General features: G+C 34.7%; 1 protein-coding gene across 1 annotated transcript in view; it reads right to left on the minus strand.

The window, feature by feature from the left end:
- The window catches only part of Ino80 (chromatin-remodeling ATPase INO80), a 124,227-nt gene that overhangs the window by 84,942 nt on the left and 11,725 nt on the right, over positions 1-27,560 (minus strand). The window contains exons 10-20 of the mRNA XM_088262156.1: positions 26,688-26,943; positions 25,012-25,158; positions 24,788-24,928; positions 22,788-22,909; positions 21,712-22,001; positions 19,250-19,500; positions 18,169-18,350; positions 16,351-16,527; positions 15,120-15,264; positions 14,706-14,833; positions 8,312-8,479 (exon numbers count right to left, since the gene is read on the minus strand). Of these exons, the coding sequence (XP_088118282.1) occupies positions 8,312-8,479; positions 14,706-14,833; positions 15,120-15,264; positions 16,351-16,527; positions 18,169-18,350; positions 19,250-19,500; positions 21,712-22,001; positions 22,788-22,909; positions 24,788-24,928; positions 25,012-25,158; positions 26,688-26,943 (2,007 nt within the window). The remainder of the gene's footprint in view (positions 1-8,311; positions 8,480-14,705; positions 14,834-15,119; positions 15,265-16,350; positions 16,528-18,168; positions 18,351-19,249; positions 19,501-21,711; positions 22,002-22,787; positions 22,910-24,787; positions 24,929-25,011; positions 25,159-26,687; positions 26,944-27,560) is intronic.

Consider the following 27,560-nt stretch of genomic DNA (forward strand, 5'->3'; position numbering starts at 1 on the left):
ATGTGCGGAAAAACTTTTTACATCGGGAGAAACATCGACAGAATTGATTTTGTTGTGAAATTGTCATTGTAGAATTGGGTAAAATGGCGCCATTTATGTTGCTACAATGTCTGAATAGCATCTCCTGTAATATTTCTAAAAGTGTAATTACGCCATTGTCGCACTACATGAGCGATATCTCTACGATATTATAAATTATTTCACAATGGATCAATTTCATGATTTGTTATTATTGGCTGATAAATTAATACGAAAAATCACAAGACTATCGGTAACATTCTTATTAAAATCTGAACAGAAGTAAGGGAGATATTAAGGTTTAAACATTACATATTTGAATAAAACGAAAAACGGACATCGCTATACGTCATACAATTTTACGTCATTGGGTGTGTTATGCGGCGTATCCCAAAATGTCTCTGCTTTATAGAGCTATAATAGTGGTAGTGTGGATTGTTTGTTTACCACTACACTGCCATTTGTGTCATAATATGAACGGGGGGTGGGAGGGTGAAGCATAGACATCAACAAATAGAGCCGCCAATAATTTAGCAATGTCACCAATATTAAAATAAGTCCATCGTTTCTGTGACTTTATTCATAACCAACTTACGAAAACAACGATTTTACGATTTTACAAATTTTCCAAAAGAAAATGATGAATGAAAATATTGATTATATCGGCTGTTATAAACACAAAACGAGTCTAATACGATCCTTTATAGGTGGAGCATACTAAATTAGATATTTCTCTATCAATTCTCTCATTATAAATCTAATATCGTAGTCGTACAGAAGAAAGTGACCAACTACCAAAACGTAAAATGTTCAGGAGGGCCATTTAAGTCACTATTGCTTAGCAAGAAAATAAACACCAATGCAGTTAGTCATTTTTAACTGGTCAATATATTATACTTCCAAGTTTAAAATCCTTTGGGATTTTTTCAGGGCAATATTAAGCTAGTAAGATATCAAATAGTCAATGATCACGTTTTTGTAAAACAATGCACTTGGTCACTATCTCCTGTATGACTACGACATGTTCGCTGACGATAAGAAGATATTCCTAAAAACTGATAAGCAATCACTTTATTTTGATAAATAAGTAGAGAAAACACATGCAAAATAACATTGCATAAATCGGTAAAATTCTGATTACAAAACAACAATTTCCAGCCGTAAAAGCGAAATAAAAAACCCACATCAATTACAACAGTCTCAAAAGAGAGAAAAAAAATGTCGGGGAACCAGGCGGCGAGAAAACGGACGTAAAGGTCCCATCGCACAATCGAACAATTGAATTGCCTTACGAATGTCCGAGTTACGCAACCACGTGGGGGTCCCAGGCACGACTAGCGCGCGGACAATGCTACACATTTGATAGAGACATTAATACACTAATTGCCCAATTGTTCTCCGCTCGGTAACCTGCACGGGCAGAGGCTGTAGCGGCCGAGGAAGGCCGGGGAGACAAAGGGTCGTTAGCGCGGCCGGTGGAGTAATGGATTACGAACGGATTGAACATTTTATCATTTGTCGTAAACTGGTAATGATTCCATTAATCTATTTCTTTTAAATGTCATGCGCGAAATTCGACAGAATTATTTATGAAAAATATATGATAACGCATTATAGATTAATGGCAGCAAGGCTATTTATGTAATTAAGTGACAAATTTATGTAATGTAGAACATACTTTCTTGTAATATTATGTATTTAAATGTGCTTGTCTGTATTCTTAAGACAATTTTATATTTTTTGTAACTTGCATTTAACGTAAACGTAAAAGCCCTCCGGGCGTTTATGTAAGTAAAATAAAATAATATAAAAATTATGTATTTTCGATATCGATTAGAACGATAGTTAAGTTCTCTTCACTATGGGATTCTTCCATACTTATCACTGAAGACTAATTATTACGTAAGGACCTAGACTTGTAAAGCTATTAAAGAACCCGCAGTCCATTCAATCTTCACAGTAGTTTGATAATGCCATAACAAGGCGAAACAATTGTCACAAACTTATTTTAACAAAAAGTGCCGAAATGCGATTAAATGTCCGTAATTTATTAAAAGTGAAATCAGGAACTTATCACATTAAAATTTGACATATAAACTATATCAACAACCCTTATCCGCGACCCAATGGTGCATAGGGTACTGCATCATATCTCGCAGTGCTATCTTGATCGTTAACACAGAAAGGCAGCCCACCGCTTCAGGTGCCAGTCCAGAGTAATATTAGAGTGAAAAAATCACTTATATTTATTTGACCCCCCCCCCTGGGAATCGAACCCCTATATAAACAGTATAAACTTTAAACTACAAGTCGTGAAGTAGAGTTTTTAAGTGGTATTAGGAGTCGAACCCACGATATCAGTTTCGCAGTCGAGCGTTTACCCAACTACGCCACGCCGCCTACAAAGTGATTACCAAATTTATTCATGAAAATATAAAAAGCAACGAAATATTGTTTTAACTTTAATTTTGGAACGTACTATACATTTACCAAAATACTTTTTTTTATACATCGTTCACTCCTTTCAAGAACGTCATAAATCAAAAATCGTCAATTTTCAGTTGTACATGTTTTCGGAATGCCCAGAAAATGTACTAAATCCCAGCAAAAGAAGAATATTTTAAACTTAATATTAACCCGCTACAGGGCAGAAAATGTTGTTTTTGCAATTTGAAGAAAATGTATCGTTTAATAATTTTTTTTAAATAAACTAAATATTTTTCAAATGGAGAAAAAACCTTCAGGTTTTACCTAAAAAGATCTGTTGCAGAGTAAAAAGTTCAAAAAGCGGCTTGATATTTATTTTTAATATATTTTTAAACATAAAAAACGTTCTCCTGAAAAATCAAGTTTTTTGATTTATGACGTGAGTGAGGAGTTGATTCAGGAGTGAGCGATATAATATGGACTTGAATATTCTTTTTTTATTCGTTTCTTGTTAGCATTTTGAAACAGCGTTTTTCTCCCATTTAGAAATAGGTGAAAAAAAACAACAATAACAGCGCGTGTTCGATCAGACTATAATGGAAGCGATTAAAATACAATTTGAAACAGGAAAAAACTAAACGTGTGAACAATTCGTGATAAAGATCGCCGCGTTGTGTGTTAAAACAAGAAAAGGAAAAAGAAACAGTGTATTTCGTGTCAATACAAATTTGTATTCACTTACAAAAATAAGTATTTGCTTACGACTACCGACTAAAAAATCGTGACGAATCCCGGCTAAAAAAACATGACGATTAAATTATTACTTCTGACAATGAACACATCGTATGTGAAGGAAATGTGTTATTAACATATTAGATGAATTTAATCTAACGTACATAATATATTACATCTTGTATAAAATAAAATTTAAAAAAAGGCGAAAGATTTGTCCGCCTCCGTAGTGTAATGGTCAGCACGCTCGGCTACCGTTCTGGAGGTCCCGGGTTCGATTACCCAAGGGGGGTAAAATAAATATAAAGGGTCCGCCAAATAACTTTTTTTTTTTGAAAATGCTATAAAAAACATCGAGTGTAGCTTCGGCTGTGTGGCACGTAGCGCCGTCCTGTTGAAACCAAATGTTGCCAATATCCTCCTCTTCAATTTTTGTGAACAAAAATCCGTTCAACATGGCCCGATAACGATCGCCATTGACTGTAACGGCCACTCCTTGCTCATTTTCAAAGAAAAATGGCCCAATTATGCCTCTGGACCAAAATCCGCACCAATAAAATATGTTGAACGGATTTTTGTTCACAAAAATTGAAGAGGAGGATATTGGCAACATTTGGTTTCAACAGGACGGCGCTACGTGCCACACAGCCGAAGCTACACTCGATGTTTTTTATAGCATTTTCAAAAAAAAAAGTTATTTGGCGGACCCTTGATTTTCAAAGTAATGTCGCAATATTTCCCAGCGTTGTTCAAGCGTATACACAACCATATTCGCTCAGCGGAAGGATAAAACTAATTATCTGTCAAATCAGACATGAGCTAAGTGTTACCATTCACGAAATAAGCACTAGTTGAAAAAAAAAACTTTAGATGGCGGACCCTATATAAGTGATTTTTTCACTGTAATATTTATTCAATATTACCATGGACTGGTACCTGAAGCGGAGGGCTGATCACCTTTCCTTCATGTGTAAACGATCAAGATAACACTGCGTTTATATGACACAGTGCCCTATGCACCATTGGGGTGCGGATAAGGGTTTTATTATTATTATTATTACAAAATAATGTTTTCTCTTTTAAGTATATTATTTATTCAAAAAGTACTAATCTAAACAAGGATGAACATTTAAAATAAGGAATTATGCATTAGCCTGAAATACTGTAATTATCATTGTTTTATAGTTAGGAAGTGACATATTCCAGATAACGATATGGTCCGCGAAATCATTGCCGAGGTTTTGGCATTCGGTGTATAGGAAATGTAAGACGATAAACTAAAGAAAATGGGAAAATTCCGAATTCATTTATTAAAATTACGTCTCGGTGAAAGTGTTCTATTTTTAACTACCTGTATCCAGCCACGCATTGCTGTGGCTCAGTCTGGTTACATGGAAAAGAAAGAAAAAGCAAGCACACATTTCTAATATGTTTAATTTCACAATGTTTGAGAGTATATAATATTAAGCAGCTGTCGAAAATCACATTGTCCCCCATGAGCAATGTTTATTTTTGCGTGTATTGCTGTTTCGCTTTACACATGGCACTGCCATTGCGGTAAAAAAACTATTTTTTCAAAAGATTTCCTGGCACTGAATATAAAAACACGGGCGTATGTAGCTGCAATGTTGGAAATAGGAGCAAAGGAACACTGAGAAAAACTTGGAATAATCAAGTATTTCAAATACTTGATCAGATCAGGTCAGTGGTTAAGTCATGAGTCGGAATAATCGGCGGGGATATATTGAGGAGACGCATGAATGTGGAAGAGGTGAAAAATGTTTGCGAGTAGTGTGGTGTTCTATTCTCTCTGCCTTCCCCTGCGGTAAAGTGGCGTAATGTTAAGTTACTTCGTTTATTTTCAAAGGCAAGTTATCTCTAACGATTTCATAAAAAAATATATGGCATTCACAGGCGTACAATAAGAGTTCAAAGAAAAATATGCTGTTTGCGGGTATGTTAATATGCAAAAGTCTCAATTTAGCTCGCCTGGCCAAAGCAAAGACGTCCAGGGGTGGTCGCCCCGATATCGGGCGCGGGTCAAACGGACAAAGTCAAACGGCCAGATACCGATCTAGGCACGCCACCCCCGAGAGTGCAACCGCGAAACAACCGCGGTTATTGAATCGACCAAATGAATAAGAAAATTATCCTTGCCAATGTACTATATTTACATTATTTTTGACATCTCATCAAAGATGAAGAAGAATATGGAAGTCTGGGCATTTACGGGGCTGACGACCGTCATAGGCTGGTTTAAGTGATCACTTTACACACGTGTAACATTCACCAATTTTACCCATTATTGACAACCACACTGCTCAAATTCTTGGAAGTTCTGTATATATGAACCAATTTAGAAACCTTGTTCTTGAATCACTAGAACTTCACTAGAGACATCTATTGGTGAGATGTTAAGAAGCTTTTTATTAAGCAGAAACTCTTATATTAGTATGTGAGATCCGAATCCTGGATTATAATCACACACATGAGAAACGCCAGAAAATACCATTTTCATTTTTATTATTTAAGCTTATAATTTGACCAGACAATTTATTTACAACATTTTGAGTGTGTCCAAATACTTGTTCACAAAATCTGGATTATCTCCAATTACAGGAGTTATTTTCATATTGTTTTTGACATCTCATCAAAGATGAAGAAGAATATGGAAATATATTCCATATTCTTCTTCATCTTTGATGAGATGTCAAAAATAATATGAAAATAACTCCTGTAATTGGAGATAATCCAGATTTTGTGAACAAGTATTTGGACACACTCAAAATGTTGTACCATATTTAGTTTACATGTCTTAAAAAATTATGGTGAATGTGTATAGTTAATAATATTATTATATATTTATTATATATTTATATATTTATTATTATTATATATAAATAGTAATATAATAAATGGATAAGGTTCATCCCTAAAAACAATACAATAGATACAAATGGATTCAATATCTTATTTCGATCAAGATTTGTCACATAGCTCATTTATTTGTCTTATTCGTCTTGTCATATTTTCTAAATAAGACAGCACTTTATCTGATAGATCTTTATGTCCTATTGCCTCATCAATTTTTGTCAACTGCATACCTTCTTTTGCATATTCTGTTTCCAATTTAAATCTATCTTTTTCGAAAATTGCACAAACCCACACTGAATGAGGGACATCTTGTGATGACGTCTCATCACATTCACAATTAGATTTTTGTCTAATTTTAAAACGGAACAGGTATTCTCGAAATGCTCGAATGTGTCAAGTTGGAAAGTCGGCGAGGTTTTGTAATACGAGCAGAAATTTTCCCGTCGCGAGAAACACCCCCAGAGTAATGACCCGTTTGGGGGTTAATGAAAACGAGAATCAAATTAAACCGGGCCAAGTTTTCAAAAGAAGCCGAAAGGCGATTAAATGCTCGTAATTTATTAAAAGTTAAATCTGGAACGTAGCACATTAATAATAGCCATATAGGAAAAAATTTTCATGCGTTTGAAATGTGTTGCGTGAAAAAAAAAGCCGAAGGAAAAAGTTCTTAAATACTTGTTTATTCCGTACATTAGTTTGTCATTAAGACTGCATCTCTTAAGAAATGAATTAAAGTATTTTTTTTTAATTGAAATTTTACTTGGTAAATACCATTATTATTAAAATCTATTGTGACATGTGTTTTGATGCATCAAATCTATTGTGACATGTGTTTCGATGCATCAAATTTATTGCGACATGTGTTTCGATGTTATCATTTTCAAACGCGGGGTATAAAAATTATAAAATGGTTTTTGAAAATGACGTGAAATGCATCGAAACACTTGTCAAAATACATTTTGAGAAATAGTGGTATTTGCCAAACATATTTAATATTAAAAATGGATAGATATTACAAATGTCTTATTTTCATGTAATAATAAAAGTAATCAATTACACACATAGATATCATTAGGAATGTATTATATATACCAATTACAACGCATTGTTAATTCATTATTTTTATGTTTGGATAATCTAACGAGCGCTAAATAGTATTTTAAGCTCTCGTCACAATTTTTTTTCGTAGTGGACTACCTCCCTGTTTAAATAATAAATGTTAAAAAGTTTTTAAAAAATCAAACAAACGTCGATTAAATAACCTGGCCAAACCGGTCAATTTTTTTAGTTTTCATAGCCATAGCCAAATGTGCATACAAAATAAACAGCGGTTGGCACTTAAACCATTTAGAATATAAGTTGATGGCTTTTCAGAAAATAACTCGACTTTTTAAATTATTTAAGCACCTTAAACGTAGAACTCGTAAAGACAGAACCTCGCTACTATTACAGGGGCTAATCAAAATGGCTGCTATTCGTAAAATAGAAACATGTAAAAATACAAACGCTAATTGTCGCCATATTATAAAACTTATTAGCATGTTAAATATTACGGGTCAAATCCTATATATTTTATTATCCATATCTATAACTATACCAATCCATTCCTATATACTGTATTCTGGAGCACGATCAGGTTAACACAGCATCGATCTGATGTACTCCCCTGTGCATCAATTGTGTGCGGATAGGGGTAAAATATCACTGACAGAAAGATAGATATGGCGTTATATTCTCTTTGCCTACCCCTGCAGGGAAGTGGTGTGCTGGTTTTTTTTTTTATTTAATTTAGTTAAAGAGTTTTTTTTATAATATACTTAATTTTCTAGAAATTTCTATTTTACAATCTTAAAATTAAAAACGCAGTTCTCTCCAATAAAGAGACTAAGCTCTTGTGCTTGGAGAGGGACTGACACTTATTAAATATTGTTTGTGTTTGTGGGTGATATAATTTATTTTTTATTGTGTTGTTTTTCTTATATTAACATGTATATAAGCCATTTAATTTATTTTTTAGCATTTTAATGTCATTATTTTTTTGTTTCTATCGATATAGGAAGGTTATTGAAGTATTTGGTTCCCTAATATTTCAAGTTCTGTCGGAATTGTTTGGTATTGCACTTTGGTATCACGTGATAGTAAGTAGTTTTTGTATGGGCTATCGTTTAACCAGTTTGTGGAATACGACAGGGTATAATACATACTTTGATTGATAAATTGATAATTAAAAAAAATAAATTAAACGTTTTTATTCGCTCACCGTGTCCGCAGCAGTCAGGTTGATGCCGAGTCCTCCGGCTCTCGTGCTGAGCAGGAAGACGAAGATGTCGGACCTAGCCTGGAAGTCGGCCACCATGTCCCTCCTGGCCGATATCTTGGAGGAGCCGTCGAGTCTCATGTACTTATGTTTTCTGTGCCACATGTATTCCTACATTAGAAGAAGAAAAAAACATCGTTAGAATGCGAAAGTAACCTATATTTACACCATATTTTGATTCCCATTTTAACATAGATGAAGAACCATATGTAAGTTTAAGTATTAACAAGGCTCACTATATTCGTTTGAAAATGCCATAACAAAGCGAAACAATTGTCACAAAACTTATTTTTATGTGTTTTTTCAACGATAAAATACAATTTAGTAGACACCAAAACCCTACGCACCATTTTAGTAAAAATTGAGTTCAAAGAAAGCATTATATACCGACAAAACGGGAGTCTTGTTTTTTCGATGCAACCGGGTATAATCAGTCGTAACAATTTAGCAAAACTAAAAAAAATAGACAATCTTAACCGCTAGATTCGCAACGTGATAAGAGGAAACATATCTTATAAGCTTTTGGAACACCCTGTGGCGCATGATAATCGTCGATTATCCCAATTAGCGATTATAATGCGGTTTCACACAGTCCCCGTCTCCAGTGAGGTTGTGAAATTTTTGACATGATCGGCTCGTCAATCACGTGTCAATGGTTCGTGATCGCGTATCGATTATTGCAAACGAACCTGCATAACAAATTACATACATTATTACCTAATGCCGACGTTATGTGCTTATAATGTAAGCGGGACCCGGGTGACCAAGAATGCTTTTTAACCTAAAGTTGATACGACCGAAATTCAACTTGTGTCGGGTTGTGGTCCCGTGGGTAATGTCGCGGACTCATGAGTCAGAGTTTCTCGGTTCGAACCCACTCTACCACAATTTGATACCTATTTCTAATAATGAACTGCTTAGGCTCACAGAAATAATATAAAATTGAAGTATATTGGTAAATAATAAAAACAAACAGTTTTTTTATTAAGTTTTTTTGCAGTCTAGTGAGAGGATGTTTCTGCCAATGTCAAAAATGAGGCTTGGCATTGGCAGAAACATACTCTTACTGGATGACTACAAAAAAGATAATATAGAACTTTCAAGAATTTGAGTAGTGCGGTTGTCAATAATGGGTAGAATCGGTAAATGTTACACGTGTGTAAAGTGATCACTTAAATATCAATATAAATTAATAAAATACCAAGATTCGTGTCCCACGATACGTCGAAGTTTTTAAAAAGTGGTCACCTCACAGCCGTATTTTTTATTTGTTTTAGCAATTGCATTAAGGCAAGCATTATGGCAAATTGCAGTATGTGGGATGCGCGTCGGACTTTTGATTGATTCATGAACACAGCCAAGTTTCGCGGCACTGTTTACTCCGAGTGAAAATGCAAGTGCAATTACTTAACGTTATGTAAAATGCATCGGTGCATTGTTTGTGTGCAAACGGGCGTTAACGTGACATTAGAAGGCGTTTTCGGAAAAACATTTTTTTTTTTTAATTAATACCATGAAAAATTTTATTGTTAACTGGCTAATGAGGTTCACAAAATTCTTTCAAACGCACCCACGTCCTGTCCCATTTATTTTCAAAAGTCAGCTGATACTAGCAGTCACTGCCATTTTTCATTTCTTGCCTGATGATAGTCAATATGCGATGTATTGAGAAAGAAAAACGATATATTTTTACTTTCAATATTAGTCATAAAAAAAAGTCAAGTAAATACCAATTATATAAACTTATTTTTTTTTTTAAAGATAATTTTTGGCGATTTAAATTTTATCCTATTTTCGTGAGCCTTAGCGCCTCATTTTAGTAATAGGTATCAAATTGTGGGAAGGTGGGTTCGAAATCCACAAACTCTGACAGAAACGGGCTGCGTTAACATTGATTTTATGCACATGGGATACAGAGCGACAATATTTTACTAGAAAATTTATGGTTTTATCTGGATAAGACTTGGATACAAGGTTTGAGGATCCATCCGATCTATATTTTTTTTAAATCTTGAATGTTTTTTGCTGATACTAGTTGCATATTTTATAAAATAATACTCATACTGTTTTTAACCGTTTTTTTTTTAAACCGGTTTCGACAAGCGTCCTGTCATCTTTAGGTATGAACATGTACTTCTGAGACGGATACTACACATCCATCCCTGATGATTACAAGGTGCTAGTCGAAACTGTTGGGAAAAAAGTACCAAAAAAAAAGTGTTTAGAAAAAAAAAATTAATTTTATTTAATTAAGTATTATTATATTGTCTTTAAAGGTGAAATTGTGACACGATTTCTGAATACGGATATTAAATTGGACAACAGGTCAACAAAACTTTTATCGTTACATATATTATTGCGGAAAACAATAATAATTTGTTTAAATTTCGACGCTGAGATATGAGCGGAAGTGTTTTTTTATACAATGATAAATTTCACGGTAGATTTATCACAATTACGTATTTGGTCTTGTTCCCATCTCGCATAGGTGTATCGATGTAAAGATAATATTAAGCATAACAGGAAGACGACATGTAATATTTAATAGGCGCAATGCAAAACGAAATAATAACGACGATTACATCTGATATATGGGAGTGAAGCATGGAGTTGGTAATAGAAGGATGAAAGTAGACTGAGTGCAATCGAAATGCGATCTCTCAGTGCGGCAAAACCATGTATGATAGATGTTCGAATGTTGATAGAAGGAAATAATGCAAGGCTAAGATAAGCATTATCGATTAAACTAAGATGTGTTGCGATGGTTTGGGCTTGTGAACGAATGAGCAAAGAAAGAACAGTAAAACAAATTTATGAGGCGAATGTAGTTGGTAGTAGAATAATAATAAGAATTTTGGATGATTTGCACGGCGCCATTTTCGTAAAATAATACCTCAATGGAAGACCGAAGAAAACCTGGCGTAATCAAGAATATCAAATACTTGAAAGTGGTCAGGTCAATAGTCGGAATTATAGGGTCAATAGTAGGAATTATATGCGCAAAGACACTCATTTTTCATAGCTCCAAAACTGTTCAACTTATTCCACAAAGACTATTTGTTAGATGTTAATTCCCTAAGTTCGTGTAAATTTAAAAATTTGCTTAGATTATTTATAGAAGAGACAGATTTAAGCTCCTTTTTCATTTAGCACATGATCGCTAGCTTTTTACTTTTTTACTTTGTCATCTTTTTTATGTTTTTTAAGTTTTAATTTTAAAAAAAAATATTGCTTACTGAGAGTCAAGTATTTTTTTTGTATTTTATATTAAGTTTTTTGTATTTTGTATTGACTAATTATACTTAGAAACCTATACCCTTATACCCTGTACTATGATTATTTATTCTGTATACCCACACACAGGCCATGCCTTTGTGGGATCTTTTTTGTATTCATTTTTATTTTTTATTAATATTTTTTGTTTTTGAATTTATGTAATGCAAAAGAATTTAAAATAAAGAAAAAAAATAGGCGGGTAAATATGAGAGGATACACGAATGCAGAAGAAGTGAATATTGCTTGCAAAGACAGATTGGTGTGACGTACTTTTCTCTCTGCCTACCCCGCGGAAGCGGCGTGATGGTAGCTTAGTTACGTCTAATCGGAAACAGCAATGTCGGGCAATGGAAATCGGGTCATATCTGCATTATGGTCGTGTATTACAAATTCACATGTCATTAAACGGCAATAATTCAATCATGGCGGCCTGCGCAACAATGGCGGATTCACACACCCCCGCCACTCGGAAAGGCGATCCGCGATCTCCCCGCACATTATGCAAACGGGCGACCATTATCTCGACTGATTGCGGTTGCCACAGCTTTCGGACAATTATCATCGCTCAAGGGGGGAGTCTTAAGGTCCAGTATTCGATTAGTCCGCAACTTGATTTTCATATTATTTTTTGACATCTCATCAAAGGTGAAGAAGAATATGGAATTTTTAATCAATGTTTTACTTAGAGAAAAACCACTTTATGGTATTTACTGTGGTATTTACTAAGTAAAACATTAATTAAAAATGGATAGATTTTACCGCAATAATTTTTCAACACTTTTTTGTGTTTTGATGATAATTTTTGCTATTTTCATTTTACGCACGGCCATCGGCCTTGAAAATTGATGGATATTACCACAAAGTGACTGCCGCATCAATCAATGAAATTCCATATTCTAGTTTCGGAAGCTATGCTTCCATCTTCACGTCTAAATATAAACTATATATTTTTTTAGAGTTTATATTTAAACCTGAAGATGGAAGCATAGCTTCCGAAACTAGTCGTCATAATAAAATAAACTCAAGTGGTAAAAATCAAGCGTTTTTCTTTTACAATTTCATCATGTGGTACAACAAAGTGAATGCCGAAACAATAAATAAAACTTTTTCATCTTTGTTGAGATGTGAAAATATATAATCATTTTTACCACTTTTTGCGTTTTGATGATAATTTTTGCCATTTTTATTTTACGCGCGGCCATCTAGGAGCAGTTGCATAATTCTGTACCGCACAATGGAGTCGCTTTTCCAATTTTCCCGCGGCCGCGACTCGGCGCTAATCGCCTTTTACGCGGGAAATGTAATTTTGGCGCCCAATTGTGATAAGATCGGCTGTCGGGTGATTAGCGTTCCGCCGCGTTTTTTCTTGTTTGACACGGCTCGTTAATTATCGTTGCCGCAATGGCGTGAATGCGCCGGGATTCAAATGATGCGAAAAAATCCGCGTTTGTCATATTTCGAAATCGCAAATGCAATGGGATTCCGATTCGCTAGGCCATTTTTTGTTCGAGATATTGGCGCCGAAATGGCAAAATGGTATGAAAAACGTTGGTGAAAATATTATCGGGATTTATTATTTTTTTTAAATCTCATCAAAGTTGAAGTAGAATATGGAAGTCGGGGCATTTACGGGGCTGACGACCGTCATAGGCTAGTTTAAGTGATCACTTTACACACGAATAACATTCACCAATTCTACCCATTATTGACAACCACACTTTTCAAATTCTTGGAAGTTCTATATATATGAACCAATTTTGAAACATTGTTCTTGAATCACTAGAATTTCTCTAGAGACATCTTTTGGTGAGATGAGAAGAAGCTTTTTTATTTAGCAGAAACTCTTTTATTAGTATGTGAGGTCCGAATCCTGGATTATAATCACACACACGAGAAACGCCAGAAAATATCATTTTCATTTTTATTATTTAAGCTTATAATTTGACCAAATAATTTATTTACAACATTTTGAGTGTGTCCAAATACTTGTTCACAAAATCTGGGTTATCTCCAATTACAGGAGTTATTTTCATATTATTTTTTTACATCTCATCAAAGATGAAGTAGAATATGGAAGTCTGGGCATTTACGGAGCTCACGACCGTCATATCATTCTCTTATTTGAATATCATTCTCTATTGAGGTGAAATTTCAATGAGAAATTTCAATACACAGGTGGTTTGGTAACATTACAATGCAAACTCAGTATGCCCCTTGCTGTGTGAGAAAAATAGGAAATTAGAAGCATTATTTTTAAGCAATTTAGTCGCTAGCATTTCATTTCAACACAAGAAAGACTGGAACAGTAATTTTTATGAATTTTTCAATACTTTTTTGATGAATTAGTCATTCTATAACTTTTAAATAAGTAGTGGAATGAAATTCACTTGAGTTTATTAATTAGACCCTGGGAATTGATCCCAAGACCTCCAGCACGGAGATTATAGGCTTAATAAAAAATTTAAATCATGTTTTTAGGTGTTTCCCAGTATATAAAATATTTCAGTAAGGATATTTCATAGTTTTAAAATCTGTATTTGCTAAATAAAAAGCTTACTTAAATCATCCACAGATACTGCCACGAACTCGCAAAAAGCTATGTATGAATCATTTCATATTTGTGAGTTCCAAAAATTTAAGTAATGTGTTTGTAAATCATGGGTAGAATGATGAATGTTACACGTGTATAAAGTGATAAACCAGCCTATGACAGGTTTCATATTCTTCTTCATTTTGTTGAGGTGTCAAAATGGAATTCAAATCAGAGTTATATCGTAGTCGTACAGGAGAAAGTGACCAAGTAACTAACAAAACGTAAAATGTTCACTAGGGCCATTAAAGTCACTTTTGCTTGGTAAGAAAATAAACATCAATGCAGTTAGTCATTCTTAACAAGTCAATATATTATACATCCAAGTTTAAAATCCTTTTGGATTTTTTTCAGAGCAATATTAAGCTAGTAAGATATCAAATAGGCAATGATCATGTTTTGGTAAAAAATGCACTTGGTCACTTTCACCTGTATGACTACGATATATGTAGCATAATGAAAATGTCTTACCTCTAACAGGTCAATCATCTTGGTCATCTGGGAGTAGATCAACACCCTATGTCCCTGAGCTTTAAGCCGCTTCAGGAGGCCGTCCAACACATTCAGCTTCCCCGCATCCGTGACCAAAGTTTGCTTATCTAGAACAATCCAGATTAAAAATTAAAAATAAAAAACATTACAAACAATAAATTAATTTTAATCATGGGCTAGTTAATTGAGATAGCTGCTGTATTTCAATGGTTATTCTTCTTCTTTCCATGTTCGCTCCCTAGATGGAGCATATGGCCAACACGAAACGTCTCCAAGTCACTCTGTCACGCGCCATCTCCTTCCCAGGTCAGTCCGGCGTCTCTTAGTTCCGCTGAGTCTATTCGGTGAATGGTTAATGATGAATTTCAATGGTTATAGAAGTTACAAACTTACCGGGGACAGATAGGACAGAAGCGGTGGGTGGAGGACGAGGAGGGGGCGCCAAGATAAGCCCCCTTGAGCCCCCTTTCTCTCTTCGTATCCAGCGATGAGTGGCGGCCCTGGAGCAAGCGTAAGCGTGTCGAGTTCCAAAATGCACCTAAGAAGATAAAATAAACAATAAGTGGACTATTCAAAATATATCCATCAATCTGCATATTCTCTTTAGCCAGGATATTACAAAACATACACAAAACACAATTTCCTTAGTAAAGATTACAAAATATACATCACGCGCCTTCTTATCACATTAGCAAAATAAATCAAAATATTAAAATTATGATATAAATAGTCATATCTCATAGTGTCTATGCGGGACAGTTTTTGACAAGCACAAGGTGTTTGCAAAATATTGTTTTTTGCCAAAAAATAATATGAAAATAACTCCTGTATTTGGAGATAATCCAGATTTTGTGAACAAGTATTTGGACACACTCAAAATGTTATAAAGAAATTTTACATTCATAGATGCACTAAAATTGTTAATGAATATGTAAAAAATCAAACCTACCCTAATTCACATAATAAAGCTACAACTCAAACAACTACATAGTTTTTTTTCCCAATTTTATTTTATTTGACCAATGAGTGGGGTTCGTCATTATTGATGAAACCCGGACATTGGTCAAAAATAAGTGGAAAAAACTATAAAGTAATGTAATACAAAACCAAGATATGTCAGTACAAAACATGAATACCCTAATTCAGTAATACCCTCTATTAATATCACTGATTTAATTTTTAAAATATATATGTATACAATTAAAGAATTCAAGACTTTTACAACTTATTTTTTAAAAAAGGTAACAGGCATTTTATAAACACTTACATTTCAGGTAACAAGTATTTACAAAGTAATTTCATAAATTGGATCTCTTCAGTAATTTTTAAAAATTATTTTATCAAGTAATGTAAAGAAGACATTACCTGTGAGCCAAACCTTCTCACCTAGCATTTTCATAAAAATTATGCTTTTAATACATATCTAAATGAATACATTGACCTATACATGAAGAACTTATTTGACTCTTTCACTGTACATTTATCTAAAAGTTTCTTAACTATTTTAATATGTTTGTTATATAATGCAGAAGAATAATATAGAGGGACAGAGAAGTAAACTTCCAATTTCCTGCATTCTTTTAACCTTTCTTATCTCAAATTTTTTTTAAATTGATCTACATACCTTGACAGTGGATGAGAAGATGAATGGGGGAAGAGATGTCGGCTCGCAAGGACGCACGGAGACTGGGCGCTGACGATAAGGAAACTCCGGCACGAGATAAATGTTGCAGCTGGGCGGCGCACACTCCGGGATGGAGCCAAGAGCTGAACGAGCCAGAATCGTCTTTGTGGGGGTTTTCTGGATAAGCAAATCACAAACATTAAAATGGATATTGCGGAAATTTAATCTACAGTACAGTCTGGATAATCCGAACTAATTGAGACCTGACCTTGTTCAGATTAGCCAAAATAACTGTGATAAGCAGTTGGAAGGAAAGAATGAGTCTCTTGTGTTATAATAGTGGCATATAGTATATATGTAGATTTACGTTTTTAGAAAAGACTACTCTTCTGTATCGATGTAAAAAACAATAATACAATAATATATTTCACGGCTAACAGTTATTACACTACAGCAGGGGTTCCCAAAGTGTGCGCCGCGGCGCCCTGGTGCGCCGTAGAAATTCAAGAGGGGCGCCGTGAGTCGATCCTCTTTCATTATCCGAAACCACAAATATTCTCGGGTACCTATAAAGCAACAATTTCTATTTTGAGAGCTAGCATCATTCTACCCAACTTCTATTATTGTAGGTAGGTACCTATTTCTTTCGACTATAATGTATATACATATGTATATAGTCACATTATCTATTCCAAATAGCTTTTTAAAGTAGGGCGCCGTGACAAAATACTAAAGTTGGAAGTGCGCCGCGGGCTGAAAAAGATTGGGAACTCCTGCACTACAGTACAGATGCAACTCACTGCTTTTTGAAAATATAAAAAAAGGATGTTGTTTACTGGGCCGCTGAATCTTGAGAGGATGTTACAGTCCACATGTTGAGAAAATCTTGACAAAATTATGGCCAACCCGTGAGTTTGAAGACAATGAACAACGATACTTTGCATCATCCAATAAACTCTCTTCCCTGCTTCAAAAGACAATCATCGAATTTATGTCTTGTAACAAGAAGTATGTACGTACATAGTACTATTTTAACTAACGTTTTGGCCTAAGTTTTAACTTGTTTTGCTAGCCTAGTTTTATTGTACTGCACTCAATGTGCTATTAAACCAAATTATTAAATAAAAAAGTGTATTTTATTTGATAAATACATATTTAATTTGCTTTTGAATTAATTTGACAACATGCACTTAATTTCACCCCTATAAGCATTAATTCCTTTTTTTAATTTCAATTCAAACCCTTATCCGCACCCCAATGGTGCATAGGGCACTGCATTATATAAACACAGTGTTGTCTTGATCGTTAACACACGAAGGATAGGTGATCAGCCCTCCGCTTCAGGTACCAGTCCAGGGTAATATTGAATAAATATTAGAGTGAAAAAATAACTAATATTTATTTTACCCCCCCTGGGAATCGAACCCGGGACCTCCAAAACGGTAGCCGAGCGTGCTGACCATTACACTACGGAGGCGGACGTTAATTAATTCCTTCTATCACATAAAAAAACCTAGTTATTTCGTTCCGGGGCATGTTCGAATTAACCGGACGTTCGGATTATACGTGTTCGGATTAGCGGGACTCTACAGCACTCTATTTTTTCATCTCCTTATGCCCTTTCATTGTTAAGCCTAAAGGTGGAGACTGACCGGAGCATTGAGCAACGTGTTACGTTACGATGCAAGCATTCAGGCAGTCAGTACAGCGAGCCGAGCGCTCCATCCATAGTTTTGGATGCTCGCTGATGCTCGCTGCGAGAGATGTTACGACAAAATGGTCCGGTCAGTCTCCACCTTAAGAGTTTGTCCGAAATACCTTTGGTGAGGAGGGTAGCTGCAGACTTGGACCGTCCGGTTCTAGCTTGATGATGGAAGAGGGCGAGATTTGCGAAGGCGGTACGGTGGATGGAGAGGCGTGTTTACTCCTGATGAGGCGATGTTCCATGGTCTCCGGCATACTGTGCATGTGGTGGTCCGTATGGGTGAAGTACATGGAGCCTGGAAAAGAAAAAGCTTTATAAAATCTACAAAAACCAAGAGTTTTCGACTTATCGATGGATCAATATCGCTATATCACATTTGGAATAAGGAGTGTGCACACCTAACCTAACTAAATAACTACTAATACGCCACTACTCTGCAGGGGTGGGCAGAGAGAACAGAACGCCTCACCAATCTGTCTTTGCACACTATCTTCACATGTCTCCATTCATACATCTTCTCATACATACACGCCGAATACTCTGACTCCTAACTTTCAAGTATTTGAATTTCCACTTTCAAGTATTTGAAATACTTGATCGTGCCAAGTTTTACTCGGTCTTCCTCTGCTTCTATTACAAACCACATTTGCCTCATAAATTTGTTAATATCCTTTCTTCACTCATTCAATTCACGTGCAAAGACTGATGACATTCTATTCTCTCTGCCTACCCCTACGTTGAAGTGGCGTAATGAATATTTAGTTTTTAGTTAGTAGTAGTATAAAAAAAAAAAACAAAAAAAATTTATCCGCCTCCGTAGTGTGACGGTCAGCACGCTCGGCTACCGGCTACCGGAGGCTCTGGAGGTCCTGGATTCGACTCCCAGGGGGGGTCAAATAAATATAAGTGATTTTTTCACTCTGATATTTATTCAATATTACCCTCGACTGGTACCTGAAGCGGAGGGCTGATCACCGTTCTTTCATGTGTTAACGATCAAGATAACACTGCGTTCATATGTTGCAGTGCCCTATGCACCAATGGGGTGCGGATAAAGATAAGGGTTTGATGTAGTATAAAAAAGGAAGAAAAAAAAAGATTATTCATGAGAGAAAAAAAACAGGAAATACATACATTGAAAAACATGAAAAAAACTTATAAAACATAATGGAATATAGAGATCAACAGACTTACTTGTAACAGATAGAGAATCGGTAAACAACAATCCATCCCATACTGGGCTGTCCTTTTTATGGAAGTTCATAGAATGTCCGTTGGGAGTAATGACTAGTTGGTGTTTTCTCAGTGCTGCATTGTAATAACTATTTTTAGGGGATTGGGAAGGTGTTTCCTTCTTGATGCAGTCATCTTCCCCATTTGACCACCACAAATGTCTATGTCTTACTTTCTCTAAGCACTGGTGGGCTGCCAACATGTAAGTAATTCTGGAAAAAATATGGATCTTATAATACAACATATTAAAAGTAAAAACTAACTAACTAACTAACTAACTAACTAACCATCACGCCGCTTCCCCGCAGGGGTAGGCAGAGAGAATAGAGCGCCACACCACTCTGTTCTTGCAAACATTCTTCGCCTCTTCCACGTTCATGCATCTCCTCATACATACCCGCCGATTGTTACGACTCCTAACCTGACCACTTTCAAGTATTTGGCATACCTGATCGTGCCATGTTTTTCTCGGTCTTCCTCTGCTTCTTTTCCCGCTAACATTCGCCTCATAAATTTGTTTTACCGTTCTTTCCTCACTCATTCGTTCTACATGTCTAAACCATCTCAACACACCTTTCTTAATTTTATTGATAATGCTTATCTCAGCTTTGCATTCTTTCCTTATTTCACTATTCGTACATCTATCATACATCGTTTTGTCGCACATTCTTCTGAGAGATCGCATTTCGACTGCATGCAGTCTACTTTCATCCTTCTTTTTCCAACTCCATGTTTCACTTCCATACATTAGAGTTGGAACCAGGACTCCGTTGTGCACTGCCAGTTTAGCTTCCGCTGATAGGTTTTTAGCTTCCGTTTAGCTTAGCTTCCGCTCAGTTTAGCTTCCGTTCAGTTTAGCTTCCGCTGATAGCTAAAAGTAGTACCAAGTATTATTATTTGTTAAGGTGGAGGCTGACCGGAGCATTTCGTCGTAACATAACTTCGTAACATCGCTCGCGGCGAGCATCAGCGAGCATCTGAAACTATGGATGGAGCGCTCGGCTCGATGTACTGACTGCCTGAATGCACGCATCGTAACGTAACTCTCCACCTTTTATCTATTTGGCTAAAAATACATGAACTGAACGACTGGTCAGCGTACTGATTTTACAAATTTAAGCTATGCAATTATTTCATCTCACAACTTTTTCATTCAACTTGTTCATTTTGATGGAGCATTTAAGGTCGTAATAATAATTATAAATGAATATGATAATATATTTTGTATATTAAAAGCATTGATAACATTCTGGTATGGTAAAAAGTGGTATTACACAAAGTAAACAATGGATGGTAAGGTGAGTGTTTTAATATGATTATCTTTGCAATAAAATAACAACTACATATATAGTTTCTTCCGCATGTATTTTATTTGACCAGTGTATTTTATTTGTTTTCGTCGCTACCAACATCATCAGACTGGTGATATTGGTAATAACGAAGCTCGGTCACTGATTAAATATAATATACATATGTATTTGGAGAAAACTATATAGTATATATTTTATTATATAAAATGCAGTTCCACCAAGAAATGTCAGTACAAAATTTAAATCATAATCTATATTTCAAATGGAAAGAAAAACTGTAACTGAATTAGATTGATTAGTTGAGAAAAATAATTATTTTCTCAATTCCTCGTAATAAACTATGCGGTCTCCAGTGGAGTGGATTTCTTATAGGTGCATGAGCAGTACCTACCCAAATGGAATGGAAAAAATATGGAAAACTGTGATAAAAATAGTTACAGTGAAACCTCTATCTATCGTTCCTCAAATAATCGTTTTCCCGGATGTGTCGTTTATTTCTTCTATCCCGACTTAATTTCATACTATACTAAACCGCATCGATCGTTTTTCTATTACCATTTACCGCATTTATCGTTCGAATTAAGCTGCATATTTCATACATTTTGTCTATTATTTACATTATTTCCAATTTTCTTACATTCAACGGCAACGTATGGGATAGAAACTATCGAAAGCTTGTGTAACCGATACCAGAAGCCGAAAATATACTATTGACTTACGAAAATAAAACAGTTAAAAAACAAAAGTATTTTTTAAAATTCTATTCAGGTTTGTATTTTTTTTAAATAAATACATTTGCATCTGAATTATATATTCTTCTTAGAATTTTAGCCTACGAATGGTTATGCAGATTGGGAGGACGGTATCTTTACTCGGTCGTATCTAATTGCGTATTGACCTCTTAAACCCGCATTCATTGTTTTCCCGCATTCTTAGTTTATTTTAATAGGTCGTTTTTAAAAACGATAGATAGAGGTTTCACTGTATTAAAAAAAAAATTAAACCACAAGTTTTCTCAGTTATTTCTCCGCGACACAACACGACTTAAAGTTATGACAAGTTTGAAAAATAATTTTGAATGGAGACAAAAATATAAATATCGAGAATACTCACAAACTAAACCATTCTCCGAGAGTAATACTGTAAATTTCTTCGGGAGACATATCCATGAATCTAGAGAAACTAAAAATTCCCCCTAAATTATCGTCATTAAATAAATTCCTATGTATGTACTCCTTAGCGAATACTGAAAACTTATTATATAGCAGGTGCAGTTTGGATGGAAGGGGTATTGAGAGCGAAGTATCTTCGGCAATCATTTTTGGAACTAAATACTCATCGCACTTGAGGAACAAGGGCGATTTCACATCCCTTCTTTCAAAAAGCTCGGGATGGTTGCAAACCTGAAATAAAAATGTTCATATATCAAATTGAAAATGCAATACACACATATCACTAAACTAATTGAGAAAATATTTACATTTTTGACATCTCATTGCTAAATAATTTCTACTATCTCCTTTTCCACAATTTTATCACAGTAATGCGCCCTTGAGGTAGTATTTTACGAAAACAGTGATTTACAGACAAGCCTTTTTTTTTTATTATTATCAAAAACATAACTGGAATGAATTATAACCCGAGAAAAAGTAACAAATAGCATCTCAATAGGACAACTTCAAAAGTAACATTTACCCATTAGTCATATCTCTACACCCTTATCCGCACCCGATGGTGCATAGGGCACTGCATGATATACACGCAGTATTATCTTGATCATTAACACATGAAGGAAAAATGATCAGCCCACTGCTTCAACTACCAGTATATTAAAGTGAAAAAACACTTATATTTATTTGACCTGCCCCCTGGGAATCGAACCCGGGACCTCCAAAGCGATAGCCGAGCGTGCTCACCATTACACTATGGAGTCGGAGCTCTAGCTATTACAAACTTATATTTCATTTTTGTCATAATGAAAACTACAGACTTCTTCAGTGTTAGTCTGCCCAGATTTAAAGAATCACAGAAGATATTTAACAAAGATGTTATCCCAATTTCTGATTGATATTGACTATACTGTCAACCTTTACTCGGCTTGAGCCAATTTTTTTTCCAACGGACCATACCTGCTAAATGAAGGTGATATTATACATAATATTTTTAAATAGTATGAAAATAGAACTCGCCTTTCTGAATTGCATGACTAGATTCATAAGATTAGAAGTGAAATTTTTATCTACACTATGTCCAGGCTCCCCGCCCACTGAATAATGAAGCAGGTCATCTATTTTAATTTTTTTCTTTAGGGCTGTAAAAGAAAAATAATAAATGTAAGAATAAACAAATATAATTCATATTTGAAGCACTAACTTCTTGATTTTCTATTTGTTAACTTTGTTCTTTAAAAAATAACTATAAATATTTTATTTTAACTTAACTATAATGTCTACCGGTTTCGAAGCGAATCGCTTCTTTACCAAGACTGATTAATACTTAGACTAGACTAATTAAGACTGATCAATAATAGTATTAACGAGTCTTAAACTAGACTGATTAAGACTGATTAATAATAGTATTAATCAGTCTTGATAAACAAGCGGTTAGCTTCGAAACTGGTAGACTTAGACTAGACTGATTAAGACTGCTCAATAATAGTATTAATCAGTCTTGATAAAGAAGCTGTTAGCTTCGAAACCGGTATACATCATAATTAAGTTATAATAAAATATTTATAGTGATTTTAATACAAAGTTACATTTTAATTTTATAAATAAACAAATATATTATCTAGTGGAACCTGTCATAACGAACATAATTCTTTCCGAAATCTTACTTGTTAAGCAAAAAAAAAATGTTTTGACTGGTGCAGAAGTCCCGGCTCACGAGTGAAGTCGTGAAAAAGGGACTTGACCTTTCTTTGCAACTCGTTATGCGAAATATAGCTCGCCAAGGGAGTAACTTTTTAACTTTTTTTGTTGCTTGTTATGCGATTTACTCGTTATGAGAGGTTCCACTATATATTATAGTCATACAAACTATTGAACATCAATAAGATATATAACGTATCGCATTAAAATATTATTTTTCTATATTCATTGTTAACTTTTTGGTATGATAATATAACGTTAACTTTTTGGTATGATAATATAACGTTAACTTTTTGGTATGATAATATAACACTCTCCTTATCATTCATCTTTCACAATCATTCTGTCATTTGTCAATTAAATTGTTCCAATAGCCAAGCCTTTTACATTGGAAAAACATAGAGTAAATTCAACATCAGAATTAAAGAACATTTAAGGTATTTATATTTTGTATATTAAAAGCATTGTTAATTTTGTGGTATGGTAATATAACACTCTCTTCATAATTCATCATGCATAATCGTTATGGTGTTTATAAATTGAAATGTTCCAAATTGCATACCCTTTTACATTGGAAAAACACCATGTAAATTCAATATCAGAATTAAAAACATTTAAGGTGTCTTAATAATATTTTTTTCTGAATTTACTAATCACCTTATAACATAGAACATATCGCTCACTCCTTTCAAGAACGCCATAAATCAAAAATCGTCAATTTTCAGTTGTGCATGTTTTCGGAATGCCCAGAAAATGTACTATATCCCAGCAAAAGAGGCATATTTTTAACTTAATATTTACCCGCTACAGGGCAGAAAGTGTTGTTTTTGCATTTTGAAGAAAAGGTTTTGTTAAATTATTTATTTAAATATACTTGATATTTTTCAAATGGAGAAAAAACCTTCAGGTTTTACTTAAAAAGATGTGTTGCGAAGTAAAAAGTTCAATAAGTGGCTTGATATTTATTTTTAATACATTGTATTATATTTTTAAACTTTAAAAACGTTCTCCTGAAAAATCAAGTTTTTTTATTTATGACGTTCTTGAAAGGAGTGAGCGATATGCACATTGGCAGGTTTATTGCTGAGAAGCAATATCTTCCAACCAACCAAAAACATTCTAGTGATATCAGTCAGTTTGAATTTTATACATGGCCTATTAAAATTAATGGGCAGGTAATGCTTGTTCATAAGATTAAACGAAAAAAAAAATGGATGGATATCAAGTATGAAGAATAAGTCACATATTATACACGACAAAAACTATTACGATCTGAGTCCGAGAAATTTAGAAAAGGGTGAATAGAATGTAAAACATACCAAAATAAAGGAGGTTCTGTCTTGTTGTAAGGGGACAATACACCATCACCTCAATTTTGTCCGAAAGTTCATTTTCCACATCTTTCTTTATCCTCCGTAACATAAACGGCTTGAGAATCATGTGTAACCTTGATAAGTGCTCTGCAATTTAAAAAAAATTACAATAATATCATTTCAAACATTATTTTTTTATGATTATAATATTTATTTATAAATGTGCTTACTTTCATCGATAGCCGTTTTGTTTTCCGCGTGACTTTCAATGTCTTTTGAAAACCACTCGTTAAATTCATCGTGAGAATCAAAAAGAGTCGGCATGATAAAATGCAGCAGGGACCATAATTCCGCCATGCTGTTTTGGATAGGAGTTCCTGAAATGATTTGTAATAAAATATTAGGGAATGGCGGTATGATAAATTCTAGCATATTTGGTACAAAGGGAATATTTGCATTGCAAGTAAGAGAAAAAAGAGTCATTTAATATTTAACGCTACCCATTTATTTATGGCCACAGCAAATTTTACAAAAAACAACTGCATTTTTTATTTTTTTTAAATTACCTAACGTCCAAGCGACTCTGAAATCTAGCTACGGCTTATGCAACACCGCTTATCATGACCCTACTCAGGCTTCAATTTTTTAAGTTTCATAGCCTATGCCTACTCAAGAGTGGATTTACTCTTTATGTTTAAAGTTACTATAATTTCATGTAATTCATGAGTGAAAATTCTGGGCAAAAACACTCGCTAAAACAACTGCAACTTGCATTCTTTCCTTATATCACCATTTGAACATCTATCACACAACGTTTTGCCGCACATTCGTCTGAGAGAACGCATTTCGACTGCATCCAGTCTACTTTTAACATTCTTTTGCCAACTCCAGTCTTCACTTCCATACATTAGGGTTGGACCAGGACTCCATTGTGAACTGCCAGTATAGCTTTCGCTAATGGGGTTTTATTTGCTATAACTGAATTCAGTGCACCGTTTATTCTGTTCCCAGTAATCACTTCTTTTCTATATCAATTACAATTTTTCCATCCTTAGAAAACATTTATATAAACCCTTATTGATGGTGCGGATAAGGGCACTGCATCATATAAATGAAGTGTTATCTTGATTGTTAACACATGAAGGAAAGGCAATCGGTCCTCCGCTTCAGTCCAAAGTAATATTGAATAAACAAAAGAGTGAAATAATCACTTATATTTATTTGACCCCCCTTGGGAATCGAACCCAGGACCTCCGGTTTACTACTATTTACATCTTTTCATCATATTTAAAGAAATCTATATAAAATAAAAATAAAACAAATTTACAACGCGAATGTAGTTGAAAAAATAAGGAGAGGAAGACCGAGGAAAACTTGACACAATCAGGTATATCAAATACAGGAAAGCGGCCGGATCAGGAGTTGGAATAATTGGCGGGTGTGTAAGAGGAGATGCATGAATGTGGAAGAGGAGAAGAATGTTTGCAAAGACAGAGTGGTGTGGTGGGCTATTTTCTCTGCCTAGGTGAAGCGGCGTGATGGTTACTTAGTTTACATTTATGTATTTTTAATTAATGTTTTACTTAGTAAATACCATTATTTCTTAAAATCTACTGTGACACGTGTTTCGAGGAATGCATCAAAACATGTGTCACAGTAGATTTTAAGAAATAGTGGTATTTACTAAGTAAAACATTAATTAAAAATGGATTGATTTGTCCACAAAGTGACTGCCGAATATATTAATGAAATTACATTTATGTAATTGACAAATTACACTTCGCAGATGATCAAGTGTGTCAAATACTTGAAAGTGGTCAGGTCAGAAGTCAAAATAATCGGTGAGTATGTAAGAGGAGATGCATGAATGTGGATGAGGATGTTAGTCAGTTAGTTTACTTCTTACCAGAAAGCAACAGCCTATTTCTGCAGCTAAAGCCTAGGAGCAATTTCCACCTCTGGGATCCCGAGGACTTGATGGCTTGCGCCTCGTCCAGGATCATGTGCTGCCACTTGATCCTGTTCATGTACTTGATGTCGGCCACCACGATCTGGTAGGACGTGATGACCACGTGGTAGGCCGCCTCCTTGGTGTGGAGATCGCGACGCTCCCAGAACTGCCGAAGGATCTTGCGCTCGTTGGGGTTGCCCCAATACGGTACCTGAAGAATAAACATTGTTTTGAATATAATAATAATAATAATAAAACCCTTATCCGCACCCCAATGGTGCATAGGGCACTGCGTCATATAAACGCAGTGTTATCTTGATCGTTTACACATGAAGGAAAGGTGATCAGCCCTCCGCTTCAGGTACCAGTCCAGGGTAATATTGAATAAATATGACAGTGAAAAAATCACTTATATTTATTTTACCCCCCTTGGGAATCGAACCCGGGACCTCCAGAACGGTAGCCGAGCGTGCTGACCATTACACTACGGAGGCGGACATGAATATTGAAAGCATTAACTTTGTGGACCATATTGATATATAATTTTGATAAATAAAAAGACTTTGTTTTATGATCCACTCATATTATTTATTGATTCGGCATTAACTTTGTGGAATGATATGATTATTTTATTAAAATTAAACACTTGAATTTACCACTTTATCGAGCTTTATTTTTATTTACGAATAGTTTCGAAAACGACAGATGTTTTCATCTTCTGGTACGAATTAAAACTGTTTTAATTTGTACCAGAAGATGAAATCATCTGTCGTTTTCGAAACTAGTCGTAAATAAAAATAAAACTCGATAAAATGGTATATGTATTCA

The sequence above is a fragment of the Brachycentrus maculatus genome, unplaced genomic scaffold (assembly GCF_059751285.1).
Source record: "Brachycentrus maculatus isolate JH-2025_06_01 unplaced genomic scaffold, ASM5975128v1 h1tg000173l, whole genome shotgun sequence".
Lineage (NCBI taxonomy): Eukaryota > Metazoa > Arthropoda > Insecta > Trichoptera > Brachycentridae > Brachycentrus > Brachycentrus maculatus.